This window comes from Anabrus simplex, chromosome 3 (assembly GCF_040414725.1).
Source record: "Anabrus simplex isolate iqAnaSimp1 chromosome 3, ASM4041472v1, whole genome shotgun sequence".
NCBI lineage: Eukaryota > Metazoa > Arthropoda > Insecta > Orthoptera > Tettigoniidae > Anabrus > Anabrus simplex.
Genome location: NC_090267.1, coordinates 294837909 through 294854888, shown reverse-complemented (window position 1 = coordinate 294854888; position 16980 = coordinate 294837909). Strand labels below are relative to the sequence as shown.

Below are 16980 nucleotides of genomic sequence, written 5' to 3'. Positions count from 1 at the left end.
GCCATACAGTTTGTATCCGCCAAGACACTAACTTCGTGGATATCCGCATCCATGCAGGACTCTACTGATAACTAGGAAGGCCAACCAAAGATCCTTGTTCTATTTAAAGCCTTCCTCCATCAGCTGTTAGAATCTAAAAATTTCGTCAATCTATCTACCCTGAATCAATAAGTCTTCGATAAGATTTGTGTCTACTTAGGGTCTAATTTTCCATTCTATGATCCTTTTATAAATTTTAACCAGCAAGGATGTTAATGTAACTCCTCTAAAATTCAAACATTTTGTTTCTTGGATGACTGGTGTGAATTCTTGTTATAGATTGTTCACAGATGATGAAAAGCTGCACATTACTGAAGAAGCACAGCAAATTGGTAACTGCCTTCCAGGAAGAAGGTACGAGAGTTGTCGTATGCCCTTGGAGGAACATGAAAGCTTTTCTTAAACAGATAAACAGGACCAGCCATGCATTTCATGGACAATAAGAGAAGCTTCCAGAATTCAAAAACAGGATATGCAAATATGAGACTGAAAAGTGACAGTTTAGAAGCGCAATCACATGTGAAATATGTTGGCTGAAAGCTTAGTATTACTAAATAATATTTAAAACTTAAAAATTGAAAAGCTAGCCGTGGATAGTTCACACGTTTTAAAAATAAATGCCTTCAGTATACATACGAAAACTATCACATTACAATGTCTCCCAGCCAATCACAACGAAGAGATTGTGAAGTTCCACAGATTTGTTACCAGTTTGAGCCAGAGAAATTCATGTTTATTCTTGCAAATTGGTAATGCAGACCAGACACCAATATACAGTGGAACCTCGATTATCCGTTCCCGGAAAATACGTTTTCCCGGAATATGCGTTCAAATTACGTGGTCCCGCGAGCATCGTAATTAAATCACGTTGTAAAAGTCCCGCATTATCCGTTCCTCGAAAAAACGGTTTCCCGGATCAACCGTCCAGAAATTCCAGTCCCATCAACGCTAAATCCTCGATCAGTTGTTTTTTAATAAACTGTATCTCACAAAAGGACGGCTATGGCATATTTATGGATCTTGGCGTTAACGCCCCGTCACTGCGATAATTAAAGCAAGTACTGTACCGGTACTGGAAAAGCGATCGGCGGTGAACTTGCATAAGGGACCATCTTAGCATCGCATTCGGGTGGTATTGTTTAGAGAATCTCGGAAAATCATAAAGCAGAGAGTGGCGACAACAATTGCAAGGAGACACGGCGCATTTCGACAGCTCTGCTTGAAGACGGAACTAGTTTCGTCAAATGTTCACACTTATAAAACGTCCATATTATGTCCAGGGTTAGATGTTTATATTTTTACTTTTTTCGATCGTACTGCCGAAGAGGCTTTTGGCACTTTGCTCAGGGCACTTGCAGAGTAACTGGGCTTTCAGGCAGGAATCGAAACTGCTTCTTAACACAAATTCAGTATTTTTGATATTATCGTACATGATTATGTTGGCAAGACCAAAACACATGTTGCACCTAAATGTAATTTTAAAAAAAGAAAGCCATGGGAGGTCTTGGAATTGCCTATTACTGTTTAGGTCCTAATGTAAGACTGGAAATTTTACGTTTTCGTGTTAAAATACCAAAACCTGCAGTCGTTTTATTTGCGTACGTTACATTTTAAATGGTTGGTATAATTTCAAACTCGTACTGACATGTGCGGCGAGCGCGCTTTCCAGATGACCTCAAGGTCACGAATAACTGTAATTTCTGAAGTTTTGATATTTCTTTTATCTTTCCAATTTGATTGGTTTTGTGACGCGCAGAATTGAATATAATGCATTCGAGAACTTTTAAGAATTGATACTTACATTCGAAACCATGTTTTCGAATTCAACATAACCTTTAAAAGTCGACGTAAGCCTAATTTGCGCGGTATGAGATTTCCAGAAACTGACTACGAACAGTATACCGGAGACCAAATTACAATGAAAGATTAAGAAATGAACGGATTTCGCATTCATTTTGGGTGCTTTCGTATCTAATGTGCTTTATTTTATTAGATGAGAGAATTAAAAACTACTTGTGGTCGATTGTCGTTTGGCTTGGCGTTATTAGATTTTTCGAAGAGTTTGGCTAGCCTAATCGAAGTCGCTGAACTGAAAGAAGTTTTCACGGGAAACTGACGAAGATTCCCCTGTAAAACTGAATATAAAGTATCGAGATTTTGAACTCGCGTACCGGTAATTAATGCGGTTTCGTGGTCTAACATGCCCGCCTCTCATCCAGAGGCCCGGGTTCGATTGCGACCAGGTCAGACAATTTTACCTGGATATAAGTCTGGTTCCAGGTCCACTCAGCCTACGTGATTACCTTTAATTGTGGAGCTATCTAATGGTGAGATGGCGACCCCGATCTACAGAGCCCGCAATATCGGCCGAGAGGATTCGTCGCACTGATCATGCGCACCTCGTAATCTGCAGGCCTTCGGGCTGAGCAGCGGTCGCTTGGCAGGCAAAGTCCCACTGGGGCTGTAATTTGGTTTGGTTTAGGAGTTTTGTAAGATTATAATTATACATATTTCATTTTTGTGATGTTTAGCCAAATTGTTGATGGTTTTCATTCATTCCCGGATTTTCCGTTTTCCCGCATTGTACGTTTTATTTTCATGGTCCCTCGAAAAACGGAGAATCGAGGTTTCACTGTATTCTGAAATGCTGAAGCATTGGGTGGTATGAATAAACGTGAGTATTTAGTATATACTGTACTCAACATTTCTGATTATATACTCCACTTCATACAAATAAAGTTCATGAGAATGTACTCACTAGCTGAGTATATACTCGTGTCATGGAGGTTGTGTAGTATAAACTCACAATTGTAACAGTCTGAGAGTAGATTCTCACTTATGGTATGAATAAAAGAGAGTGCATTCTCAGATTGATGAGTACAATCTCAGTCTGTTTTGAGTAGGGCTGCTATGTGTCTCAAGTATGAGCATTTACTGATTTATTGCTCTTAAAAGTATTATGTAAATGGCCGAGTTTATTAATAATGTGGGACATGGGTATCTGAATTCTAAGAATCTTAAGTCTGTACCATTTTTCAAAATTGAATTTATTTGAACAAGGAAAACAAGAGGTGCTATTTAGAATATAGTTAAATTAAAGGCATTTTTAAGACTCTTAGGTCACCCTGGATGTCGATGTGTCTTAGAGGACTTCATACCCAACAAAAGATACTGAGTAAACTTATTGTTGAGGTTATGTACCGTTTTTTGTGACTAAAGCTGCAGTGTAAATTGCATTTCCTTAAAATAATAAAAGATTTGCTGTTACCAAACCAGAGCGGCAGAAAGTATAATTATCCAGCAGCAACGGCTGTTGTTGATACCTGCACTCATTTTAGGCTTACATATTAGGGTGGTGAATCCGTAAACAAGAAAGGTAATAAATATATTTTCGTTCTGGACCTTTATGATCACCGAGAATGCCAGGCAGATCTTTCATTTGGAACATTCAGTACACAGACCTAAACATAAGATACAAATTTCTTTTTTACTCTCACTTTCATATTAGGCCTATTTATCTACCGAGTGAAATCGCTACGCGGTTTGGGTCACGTATTAGTTAAATCCTGGATTCAGGATATAGGGGTTCGATCCCAACTGTCGGCATCTCGGTGGCTTATTTTCTCACTTGGCAAATCCTGGGGCTGTACCTTGATTAAGGCCACTTTGCTATCCCAAGTTCGCCGTAAGACCTATTGTATCGGTGCAACATTAAAAAAATTCTTTTGTTCCTCCTCCTGCACATTACTTGTAGTTTGGTTTGAGTTAGGCCTAATCCCAAACCCTCAAATATTTCCTTCTGAGATTTATTAAAATTATGATGAGTATAGCCTACAAAGAAGGAAGATACCGGCAATGAAAGTATTAACATGCATGTGTGTTTAAAGCCACACATTTGTTTCACACTAATTTTTGTGTTATTTATAATTTGAGTCATCGTAAACGTTTCTACATTCTGCCCACGTATGGCTTGTATTTTAGTTTAAATTATTTCAAAGTTTCGGATATTATGCTAATGAGGAAAAACTATGAAACTGTTAACGTACCGTAGGCTACATGCTTTAAAATTACATTTTTTATCACACAATCATTTTCATATTATTTATCTTTCATGTTATCGCACACACTTCTACCTTCTACAGTAGGTCTACCGGTACATTGCTTATAAATCGTTTTAAACGGACTCTGGAACGTCGGACCTTAAGAACAGAAGAGCATATTCCCGAAAAATGTTATTGGCGGAATATTTGCTATTGGTATGAGTAAAATACAGCTTGATGTGCATGCAGACGGTACAGAAATCGAATCTCAGTAGTTGAGGTTATGTATGACGACAACCTTACACAGCATGAGTACCTACTCATTTTCAAATGATCCACATGGCGGTGCACTTGAGTACCTACTACATCGAAGGAGAACCTTCTTATTCTTACCAAATGAAGTACATACTACTTGGGCTGAGAATATACTCCTAAAGTGTTCATACTCATGAGTATATATACTTTGAGTAAGAACTCAGGTTTTATTCATACCACCCATTATACTACTGATGATTATGAAGTAATGAATTGAGTACATAGTATTTACAACTTTCAATATTAATATTTAACATGGCTATGCAAAAAAAACCCTCAAAATTCTACTTCCAAAATTTAAGAGTAGGCGGGATTATTCACGTTTATCAGGTGATGACAAAGAAACATGCTGCACTGTACAATTATTTTTACAATCAGGATATCAGGTGGATTTAATAAAAAGCTCCCAGTTTCAACTGCAATGAATTGTAGATATTAATTTAGAATTTAATTCCCAATAAATAAGGAATGAAATATCAAGTTTATAAAAAGGTAATTTAATGAGAAATATACAATTCTTTCTACAGTAAAATTTCCATACCATTAACATGCAAATTAACATACCATTTACATTTCCAATTGCCATGTGGAACATAATCCAAAGGAGGATCCATGCAATAGATGTGATAAGATATGTCACAGTCATCACAAAGGATAAGTCTTGCTTCATCATTTCTTTGACCACATCCTTCACATACTGTGCAGTCCAAACAACGCCAACCTTTTTGAAGAATAACTTTTGTTACCTGTAAAAGAATTCTTTTTTTAAAAGGGAGGGATAAAATTAAGCACTTACACTGATAAGGTCACTTAAAATTACATCAAGCCTATACAACAATGCAAGTACCTTTCCACCAGTAGAAGAGGTCATCATAGAGTAAGAACTGTTGACGATTAATGTTCTTGATTGAATTAACCATGCCATTTTGGAGTTGTCATTCACCTCTTTACCCTTTTTCTGACAGCTTTTCTTCTGGTCCTATTATGCATCTTGTATTTAGTAAGAATATACCAATATGAACTCTAAGCACATGGAATAATATTCTAGTTGAATAGGGCATGAAATATAGTGGTAGTATACAGGGTGTCTCAATAATCCTTCTGGGTCAAATTAAAACAGGTGATAGTGGCTCCACAACCGTTACACTGAAATAGGGAATCAATGGTCGAAATGCATATTTATTATGTTATGGACATAAAAAGCGTACATCGCATAACAACATAGCTCATAGTAACTGTTCAAAGTGACGACTGCCAGACTCAATGCATGCATGGCCTGCCATAACGACTCGTACAGAATGTCCATTGTTGCTGTCTTCATGATAAAACAATGGCAGGCTTGTCAATTTCAAATTAATTTCATTTCTAACCTTGAAGACAAAAGGTTTTCTTTTCTTTTTTTCTTTGCAAGACTCGAGGTCAATTTGTGTAAATAATGTATATAGTTATATTTTTGCATTTCCCTAATAGTCTTTAAAAGATATTGAGTTCTTCCATATTTACATTTTGTTCAGTTTCTGATTTGAGTTTTGTAATCTACCACGTGATTTTATGGATGATGAAGTCTCGAACAGAGATGAAACATGTTCCTAAATGTTTTTAATTAAATAGTTCACTTGTAAAGTAACGTATATTGATTGGGTGGGCCAAAACCTAACATTGTTTCTTAGTTTTAACTGTATCAATACGGATCCATATGATGAAGTTCGTAAATTGTACTATACCAGCATAGTCGAATCCCAGACTGATGAGTCAGGAAAAAATGTGAGTTTATATAGCAGAGAGAGTTGGTGAGTGGAACATACTGGAAGTATCACAAGGTAAAGATTGGCAGGTGCGATGTGGCGATGTGACCTAACAGGCGGCCCGGAGCAAGTTGACGCTCACCAGTACAGCAGCTCACGCCAAGAAGAGATGGCCGGGAGAACCAGTACATCCATATATGAGCGTGTAGTAGTACCACAGGAGGGGACATTACAATGTATGAACTTTCTTGAATTTCTACAGCACTTTACATCCAGTTATGAGGTTCACTTGTCACAAAGCCATGTTCCAAGATATGTAAAATTCACTCTTTCATCAACTGGAAAGCTATTGGGTCTTAGGCTAACAATGGTAACGGCACATGGCTCTTGTACGATGATTATGAATTTTTTTCTTCAGACCAAAATTGTATCAGCATTCACTAACTGTGCTAAGGAGTTATTGAAGATGATTCCAAATTGTCAGCTATCTGTAGTGTGTCCTCAGCATAACAAATGTCGATCTAGACTACATCAATCTTCGTGCTTTTCTCTACGTGCGAATGTGTATAAAAAGGGGGATGGCAAAAGTGGTTTTATCTCAGATTCTGAATCTGCATAGCATAGTCTATATGTGAGTATAAAGGACTAAGTGATTAGTTGTGTGTACGTCCAGGGGAAAAAATCGTGTAATCTATGAAAATGAAAACCTGTGATTGAAAAACAAGTCAAGTCAATTTATCACCTTACACATGCTCCTGAGTCAGAATATTTTGCAAGTGAATAGAGAGACAACTCCATTATCACAGTGCTTGGTTCACTTCTATCCCCTTAATCCAGTAATACCCAGTATCCTCAAATGAGGACACCAAGATTCTTTTTAGTAAAAAAGAAACTGTATTCTTTATTTCATGACTACTATTATAGGAAGACATTAGGGTAACCTTTCTTTCAATTATTATGAAGTAAACTACTGACATATCTCAACATTTAAAATTATAAACAGTTTTCTAATGGCCTGTAAAGAACTGTTTTGCACATTTCCATTATTAGAGTACTGATTTCTGTAATTTCCATTTTTGACTTCTATACTGCTACAATATTACAGACAAAGCCTTTAGTTTGTTGTACACCCATTGCTTGCTTTTATTTGCTGCATTGTTGTTGAGTCATTGATGTAATCTGAGTGTCCTTAAACGAGGACACTGGGCGCTCGGGCAATTTCAAGCAATGTTCACCACTTGCTCATGCTGCATTTGTAAACCAGTTATCACTTAGATGATCACTCTGTACACTGTGTGAGGCCCCCTTGACTGTCTTGGCTTGTAGTACAGTGAATTATGTTTCATATTCTGCATTTTGCTCCTTCTACAAAAATACGTGGTGAAAGAGAAGAGTTTGTTACAAGTCTTCCAGCTACTGTAACTACGTCAGTAAGTCAAGAAAATTATGTCTCCTTACTGCGGAGAAAGCAGATTGGAAGAAGGAATACACACAATATACAAAACTAGTAGAAAGCAGGAACTCCAATCTCTCTCACTGAACCTTTGAAAAAAAATTTCATGAAGAGATACTTGAACACACTGTAAGAGAAACTGTTCCGATATCTCTCAACCCTCACGAAATAAGGGGTTTTGTAGAGTTTCTTGTTTTTAGTGGATGCCACAGATTACCTTCAGGAAGAGCGTAATGATCTAAAGATGAAGCTATGTGTAGAAATTGTCAAGTAAGCAATGCCAAGAAATAAATATCTGAAGTTGAAAAGATTAATTCATTTTTGCAATAATGATCTTGTCAATAACAACAAGAGTGACAACAACAACTTCAAGATATGGCCTCTGATCAAGATGATGAATGCAGCTTTTCAACAGTTCAGTGTGTTTGAAGAATTATTATAGGTCTTTTCTGCTCTGATGGTGGGCGGCCTACATGCTGTCAAGCGAAGCGGGGAACATGGGGCCGACCAATCCAGGACGACATGAGAGGCTGTTAAGGGAAAGAGACGGAGGCCACTATTACAACGTTGCCAGGAGCGCCCGCGTGCGCGTGTTAAAGTTGTGTTGAAATCCACATAACTTTGAAATGCAGAGCTTCGTATGTTATAGTTCGAGTATGGCCTGTGGATGAGTTTTATTATTATTTTTTTTTTTAATATTTCATTATATCTTTGATGTAGTACGATATGAGTTAAATAATAATGCATATAAAAAGTGCATTGACAACAGACCGAAAAATAATTCGTTCAAAAGTACAGAGTTACACAACACATTTGTTCAGTGTCGGGTATTCACCCTTTACTTAATACCATAACTGAGGAGAGTTCTTCTTATTACATCTTTATGAAATCCGTCCATTGCCTTTGTTATACAGTTCCTTTTGATTCATTTGCGCGGTGATTGAAATGAGATGGAACCATATGACTGGGTAGGTAATGTTTTTATCTTCCTTTACTATACGCTGAACGGTTCGCGTACTAACTTGACAAGCTTCCAACACTCTCTGTTGCACTTTATACACACTGACTAAAGGGCCATTATTTTCTGCTTCCTTTTGAAAATATTCATGAACACTGCTGATCATTTTTCTACCCAGGCTCCTTATCTCCTTCCTCTTCGCCATTGTAAGATATATAGTGCAGTTATTACATACAACATAGATCATTGCAAATAGAAACAAACCAACATCACATCACGTCACGGACACGCTAATCGAAGAATGCAGTAAAGGACGCATCGAGCAAGCTCTTTGTTATGCCCACACGCACACTGCAAGGCTACTCGGCAACACAGCAGTTCGGAGAGCGAAGTGAGCGCGGCAAACTCCCCGGGAGACTGAGTAGTTCTCAGCGCCACCGCCAGGCGATCTTTTACCTGATTGGGCAGTGACATACTGCCCGCACCCCACTTCCCCTGACAGCATGTAGGCCGCCCGCCATCAGAGCAGAAAAGACCTCTAGTACTGGATGACATGATACTGAAATACTACAGACATAATAACCTGAAACAGTTCATCAAAGGCAAGCCTCTTAGATTCAGGTACAATACAAGTTATGGGCCCTGTGTGGATCTAGTGTATACTGTTGCAATTTTAATCTGTATTATGGAAAGAATCAGACTGAGGGTGAAAAACAGGATATCTTACTGCGCTCTCATGTTGTTCTGAACACAACAAACTGCGTGGACAGTCCTAGGAGTTACATAGTGTTCTTTGACAACTTTTTTTACTAAGAGACCTCCTGATTCATCTCTGATCCCTAACACATAGAGCAAAAGGTACTGTAAGAGAGAATCGAACAGATGACTGTCCTTTGAAAATGAGTAAGGAGCAGAAGAGAAACCTGGAACCTATTGTCTAAATTGCAATGTGACCCTCTGCATACAAAGTTTCGATGTGTACCAAAAGAAGTTAAGAGTTGATGTACATGACTGCTGTTATAAAACACAATAGAGCTTGGAGACTCGATATATTTAACACCCAGCACCCTCATATTAGGAGTATTATTTCCTTATCTATGACATTATCTTAAATGTTTCCTTACAGATGATGTGTCTTAACACTTTTAAACACTTTTGAGTAAAAATCTCTTTAGAAAAAAGAAAAAAATTGATTTGGGCATTAATGGATTAATCAATTCGAAGCATGTCTCCCAGAAAAGAATAGACCAACACTAGCAATATGAAGCTTGTTGTGTCTGACCAACAGAACTGTACACAGGGTGCGTTTGTTGCCTACAGTCATTGAAGGTGTCTTGCATCGACATGTGTTGCAACTGGTTTGCTCCTTTTCTGGTGCATTATCAGCAATAAACAGTAAGACACATTCCATTTTCTTTTGGTCGACGCATTTCACTGCCTCTGTGCGTCTCCTGTACACATACGATGTGGCATCTGTGTTGACTGCATAAATCTTGTAACAGTTCTCTTTTCAGCTGATGATATGCCATCACTGTTAACAGAGATAATATTGTTAACTGTGGCTCTGGTGATGTTTCTGGTGTGAAAGGTTTAGCTGGCATTGCTTTGCCCAGGGATTGCCCTACTGCTTATGCATTCGCTTTCAAGTCACTACCAAGTCGCTATCTTCGGGGAGGCACCTCTCGTTTTCGGGAAGGCACCTCTCGTTTTCGGGAAGGCATGTTTCGTTTTGGTCGGAATGTATAATGTGAATGAGTGCAATTTTAACTGTACATTCTAGAAGTTTCTGACATAATGAGAATAATAATAATAACAATAATAATATTAACCACAACACATTGGTGAATGGGTTGAACCCAACAATTCTGAGAGGTTCGCCATCTTAACACGCGCCAACAAGTTTGAAACAGCCTTCCGACTCACTCAAAACATAAATAACAAAAAGTCTATCTCGTGAAATGCAATACTTAGACATTATCAGACTGTAATTAGACCTGAAGCATTATATGCAGAAGAATGTTTAGCACTTCGAATACACAGCCAGCTTGAAAAACTGGCAATTAAGGAAAGGAGGATTATCGAAAAATTCTTGGTCCAACCTCAAAGATGGTGTTTACAGACTTCAGAGCAACTTAGAAGTGTACACCCACACCGAAAAGATATCAAGCGTAATCTGGAAAAGGATAACTTTTTATGCTCACCTCTAGCTGAAAGAATCTGTAAACATTTGTTACCCTACTTCAGAAGTCTCAAAACGATTCCTCGTTGGTTGGTTGAGATCGATAAGGACCTTTTAAAGCATGGAATCACAGAAACAGACATTCAACTCTGAGCACCACTCAAATACAAACTTAGACAGGTTCATCAACAAGTCCCAACTCGACTGAAGCATGTCCATTCTGATGTATGGAAGAAAGCAAACTACAAGCAGATGAAAACCTAGTGGGCCCGCAACAAGACAAACAGTTTAGATCGTGCGGTCCTTAGTGGCCTAAACGAAGAAGAAAAAGAAGAAGAACAACAATAACAACGATCAGCAACAAAAAGCTGAATGCAGCAAGCCACCATCTGCACCACCAGAGCAACAGTTCCACGTGACTGAGATAGAGCAATGAGAATTTTATGAATTTTCAACTCCTTACAAAACTTTGTTGACAAATCGACAGCACATGTGAACAAGTCAACATCTGCAGGAAGAGAGAAATATCATACAAGATGTCAATGAGTAAACAAGAAGAGTTTAAATGCATTTAAATCAAAAACAGAGGGAAAGGTGGTTGCGTATTGCCTCCATCCCAAGCGTACATCATTCCAGTGCCCACAACACTAGAAAACAGCATCTCCTGGTGTTACTCTCCAGACTTCTCCATCGTCGGACGTCTAAAAATCAATACCCGCAGATTGAGATCGGTCACTGTACTACTTGAACAATTCGTCAGCAATGATGAGGGGACCAGTTCTCTTTCGTTGAGAAACACAAGATGATTATATCTCTGCTATGTGTTCATTCGTGTGGTATTATAAGAATACTTCACAAACTGTTATTATTTATCAGGAGATTGTTGATTTTGTTGACGTTTTTAAGCCACACAGATAATTTGAGAGTTGGCGAGATATGACAAGTGCTTTTTAATGTCTAATTTACATGTAGGTGGCTACATATCTTAGATTTTGCAGACATAAATTTGCAAGAAATTATATCTTGTAGACTGAAAAATCTTGAGTTCTTGGCTGTTGCCAGAAATCCCTTCCCTGCATCACATTTAGCAAACTTTCCTTTACCATTATATCTATATACTCCGCACGGCCTTACTTCTAAATTGAAGTTTCGCAAAACAAATGAGCATCGCCTTTCCTCTGTTGCCAGCGTGCTATGCCCGCGAGGACAGCTGATGCAATATGACCGCGGTAAACAGCCCTTGTAAAATGTAATACCGTACTCAGAAAAACTAATGAATATGGATTGAAAACAAATTCACAAAAACTAGACTTACTAACAACATCTGACACTAATAAGAGAATATATTAATAAGAATAAATGAGAATGAGGAAATAAAACATCACTCACCGCTAATGGCTGGCACAGAAAGGAGGTTATGGCCTACAAAGGGAACACTCCACTGATCTCAGTCACTAGAACCCTCCAGCAATATGAAAAACACACTAATTACTGAAGGAAAATGCAAAAGATCGCGAAGCATACCAAATACCATACACGCTGAGCGAGATAGGTTGCCTTGTCTTGATCATTTGATGGGCTTTGCGTGAGATAGGTTAACCACGTGGCGAATGTAAATATTAGAGTTGGCAACTGGGTTTCGAGATCGTGCTCTGCCGATATAAATCGATATGAATGGCAGATTGGGATTGGTTGGATGCCTATGCTTCAGTGCATAATCACCAGACGGAGCCAAAATCTGCCAAAACGTCAATTTAGAAGTAGAGCCGTGCGGAGTATAGTCTTAAACGTGTAAGAGAGAAATAAAACGTATTAACATCGGAGCCATAATAACATCTCAGTAACAGAGCAAAATAATGTCCCAACTTCACACACAGTTTTCTCAGAAGTAAGAGCTTTTTGGCTCATCCCCCTTTTCACGTGCAGATTACAGATACTCCTTTGCTGATAATTACTATGTTAATCACCTTGTTATCAACCTTAACATGGACCGCGAATTTCCAGTTTATGATTGTTAGATTATATACTGCCTAAGCACTTTACGTTGTACATTCCTTGACATGTTGTATTCGTTCTGAGAACGTGAGAAATAGGAAAATTTAGCCAAATCCCTGTGTGTCTTGTTTACTTCAAAGAAGAGGTATGTAATATACAGTATGTGTAGTGTGTGAATAAGTAACCAAATGGAAGAGTACACCAGTGTAATTTTACTTCTGTCCAAACAAGCTGATTTTTGAGGAAGAATGAAACACATAGATAACAAAGCGAAATTCGCAAGATGACCGGAGCTGTGAAAAGACGCAAAGCAGTGACAACAATTTTTACTAAGACTTACGACAAGTTTATTGAAGAAAGAGACTGTGAAAATCCCGACAGAGAAGCTGTGAAAACGAAGTTTACGACTGTTGAGGGGTTAAATAAAGAAATATTAATGTTTATTTATTCCACCTATTCAATACATAAAAAGTGATTTTAATTAAGAATAGGTGGAATAAATAAACATTAATATTTCTTTGACTTTATTGTACAATTCAATACGGACCAAAATATGAGAATTATAACATGTAATGTTGAGGGGTTACCGGCTGACCTACAAAACCTAAACGATACAGTCATTTCGTTGACGCTGAAAGATGAAAATCCCAACTTTGAGGCCGAGTATTCAACTTATGAAGACCAGAGAGAGAAGGTGAGTATTCAGCTTCTGAAGAATATACAGAAAAGATGGATCGTGCAAGAGTGAAGATGGAGAATTTTACTAAGGATAACCAGGTACAATTTGTAGGTGTGCTGCAATCAAATGCTTCATCACTGACTGCAGATAAGAGAAAATCAAGGCTTCCAAAAATAGAATTAAAGACACATTTAGCAGTGAGATTAAGGATTTTGAAAGCATTTCGAGCAAGTTTAAGAGAATACATGAGGACGAGGAAATGAAAAAGTGAAGACAAGTTCCAGTATCTAATTCAAGCAACTGTTGAAGTCTCAAGAGCACAAGAGATAGCGGATAGTTTCTCTGCCACCACAGAAAACTATGAGAAAGCTATTGAAAGGCTGTGAAATAGATTTGGTAGAAAGGAACTTTAAACGGAATATTATGTAAGGGAACTGCTGTCATTGGTGATTAAGAAAGCTACTGGTGCAGAAAACAAGAATGCTCGTTACGTATCTCGGCTGTCCCTGTAGTAGTAGTAAGTAAAATAATAATAATAATAATAATAATAATAATAATAATAATAATAATAATAATAACAACAGCAACTGAAAAACAACAAGGCACCTGGAGACGACGGCATTATAGCAGAGCTTCTTAAACATCTAGGAAAGAATTCTCTCCAAGAACTCACACAAATCATACAAGAAATTTGGACAATGGAAAAACTACCAGAAAATTGGACAAACGCCCTCCTCGTTCCACTTCACAAAAAAAGTGACCGAACAGATGTGAACAATTACAGGGGAATTTCCCTGGTGCAAGTCACATACAAAATCCTCTCTGCAGTCCTCCTCCAAAGAACACAGGAACAACTAGAACCACTCATAGGCGAATACCAAGCGGGCTTCAGGCCCCACAGATCCTGTGCAGAACAGATACTCAACCTGAAAACCATCTTGAAACTACGACACACAAGAAAACAACCCACAATCTGCACCTTCGTGGACTTCCAGAAAGCATACGACTCCACTGACCGGCAATCTCTCTTCCAAACACTGAGTGAGTACGGACTGGACAACAAGACTCAACTCTCACCAACACAACCTCCCAAGTAAAATTCATGGCAAATATATCTGAAAAATTTCAGATAAAAACCGGTGTCCGACAAGGAGATGGACTTTCCCCACTACTCTTTAACATAGCCCTGGACAAAATCATGAGAGAATGGGAACAAGCTCTAAAAGCTCAAGGAAATTGGCAACCATTAAGTATGACAAGAAGACATGTAAAAATCTCCTGTCTCACTTTCGCAGATGATCTCACGATCCTTGCAACAAATGAACAACAGGCAATCAGCCAAATCAAAACTCTCAGGAAATGCTCAGAAAAATTTGGCCTACAAATCTCCTCCTCAAAAACCAAGGTCATGTGCAACCACTGCAGCCTCCAGAATTTGAACACGAAATTTGGCACAATCGAAAAAGTAACTGAGTTCCGATATCTCGGAGAAATTATAGTACCAACAGGAAAAGAACAGAAGGCCCTCGAGGTCCGCATCCAGAAAATGAAGAGAGCCCTCGGCCGAACGCAAAACATTTACAACAAAAAATGCCTTTCAATCTTCACCAAAATTCGACATTACAACACTGTGATCAAACCTGAAATACTATACGCGAGTGAAACACTGGATCTCCACAGGAAAACAGTACTCGAAGACATCCTGAAAGAGGAACGTAAAATCATCAGAAAAATTCTTGGCCCAAAACTGACTGACGAAGGATATAGACTGCAATCTCGTATAAAAACCGAGGAGCTCTCAAACCTTGCGGCCGACATCAGAAAAAGATGCCTGAAATTTTACGGACACATCAAACGCCTTCCAGAAAACAGACTGACAAGAATCTTACTTGAGGCAACAGAAAACATCAAAACAAATAGGTGGACAACGGAAATCCGCCAAGACCTGGAAAAATCAGGAATCAAAGTGGCCGACATCGCTAACCGAACCTGCTACAGAACGAAAATCGACAAGTGGGAAGTAGAGTCAGAGAGAAACCACAAGAAGAAGACAGGAGCTAAGTGGACAGAAGATCAAAGAACCACGATGAGAGAAAAACTGAAGGCTGCCTGGCAAAGAAGGAAATGCACAACTTCTAAGTGAGCTTTGCGTGATCGGTTTTCTGGTCTTTTTCGCATCTAATAATAATAATAATAATAATAATAATAATAATAATAATAATAATAATAATAATAATAATAATTGTAACATTGGTGAGACATCTCCCTGAGTTTGAATTGCCAACGCATCTTCTGACTGCTGTGCTATCTACCAAAAACTGTCTGAACCTCTCCATGTCAACGAAGTTTCATGTAATTTCACAAGACTGGAATTATTAGTGCTGCCTGGTGTCCTGAAGTGTAATTAACTCGATGATTGAAATTGTTCATGTGTTAAGGTTTTATAACCTTCAGTTGTTCTTGTGTTATTTTGGAGTTTTCACCACTATCTGAAACTTTATCAACCAATCAGATTTCTGCCTTATGACATAAGGTTCCACCAATCAAATATACTGGACATTATTTTTCTAGAACAGTCAGCCAGACCACTATACACAGCCGCGAGTTTTAATCTAAGGGTGTCAATTTTCATCGGGACTTTAGAGTGTGCTACGCTAATTGAGGTGGTCTACCTCTGGAGGCAACATGAGGTTAGGGCTGGCTTTGGCGTAAATGGGCTGGAATAAGCTAAAGTAGAACTATTACCTAACTATATAAACTGTCCTACATATGACTAAGGGAAGATACCACAGTTCTCCTTTAGTATGTAACGGTTAGATCGATCTGAGGTTCCTCTAAATTTAATGTAGGGTTTTCTTTGTTTAGGAATTAAGATGTAGGTTTATAAGCAGTCTAGAGATTTAATGTAACAACCTCTCCTGCGGACTTTGTAAAATGTAAGAATGCAAGAGTGTGTACCCTCATTTCCCTCATTCACTTTGTTTTCTGGTGACTAAGATTTCATTTGTTATGGTAACATTTTTCTTCCCTGTTTCGGACTTTTAACTTTTTCTTTCTTAGCCACCAACTAGCATGGCTTATCATCTGTGTCATCAGGCCTTAAGTCCTACTAGGTTTTATCATATATCTTGAACTAGGAGTGCTTGAGTGGGTTCAGTCACCATTTTCATTTTTTGGTTCTCAGCCTTTCCATTTAACCTTATTTTTCTCTCTTTGGCCATATAGTATGGGCTTTGGCTCCTATATTTTTTCTGGATCTCCTGATCCACTTTCAGATGTGACTTCCCTATGAAATAAGAGTAGAGAGTCTGAAAACTGTTCAAGCTTTTTAGAGCAGATAGTGTATTCTACTGAAAGTGACTAGAGGTTTGAAGTAAAGTAATTTTGTAAATTCATTTATCTAATGTCAATTTAAGTTCTATTGGGCCATGTAAACTGTAATTTGTAAAGTGTAGCTCAGGGTCTGAGACCCATTTGAGACATTAATTTGAGGGTTTGATTCCCCTCTTTCTAGAAGCTGTATTTTCTTCTCTTGAACTGTGTAAAATTCTATTTTCCCTCTGCTATGGGACTTGTA

At 38.2% G+C, this 16980-nt stretch overlaps 1 protein-coding gene across 1 annotated transcript in view; it reads right to left on the bottom strand.

Moving 5' to 3' along the window:
- LOC136866781 (histone-lysine N-methyltransferase 2C-like) overlaps nucleotides 1-16980 on the bottom strand; it is an 811555-nt gene that overhangs the window by 607726 nt on the left and 186849 nt on the right. The window contains 1 exon segment of the mRNA XM_067143888.2: nucleotides 4959-5140. Within this exon segment, the coding sequence (XP_066999989.2) occupies nucleotides 4959-5140 (182 nt within the window).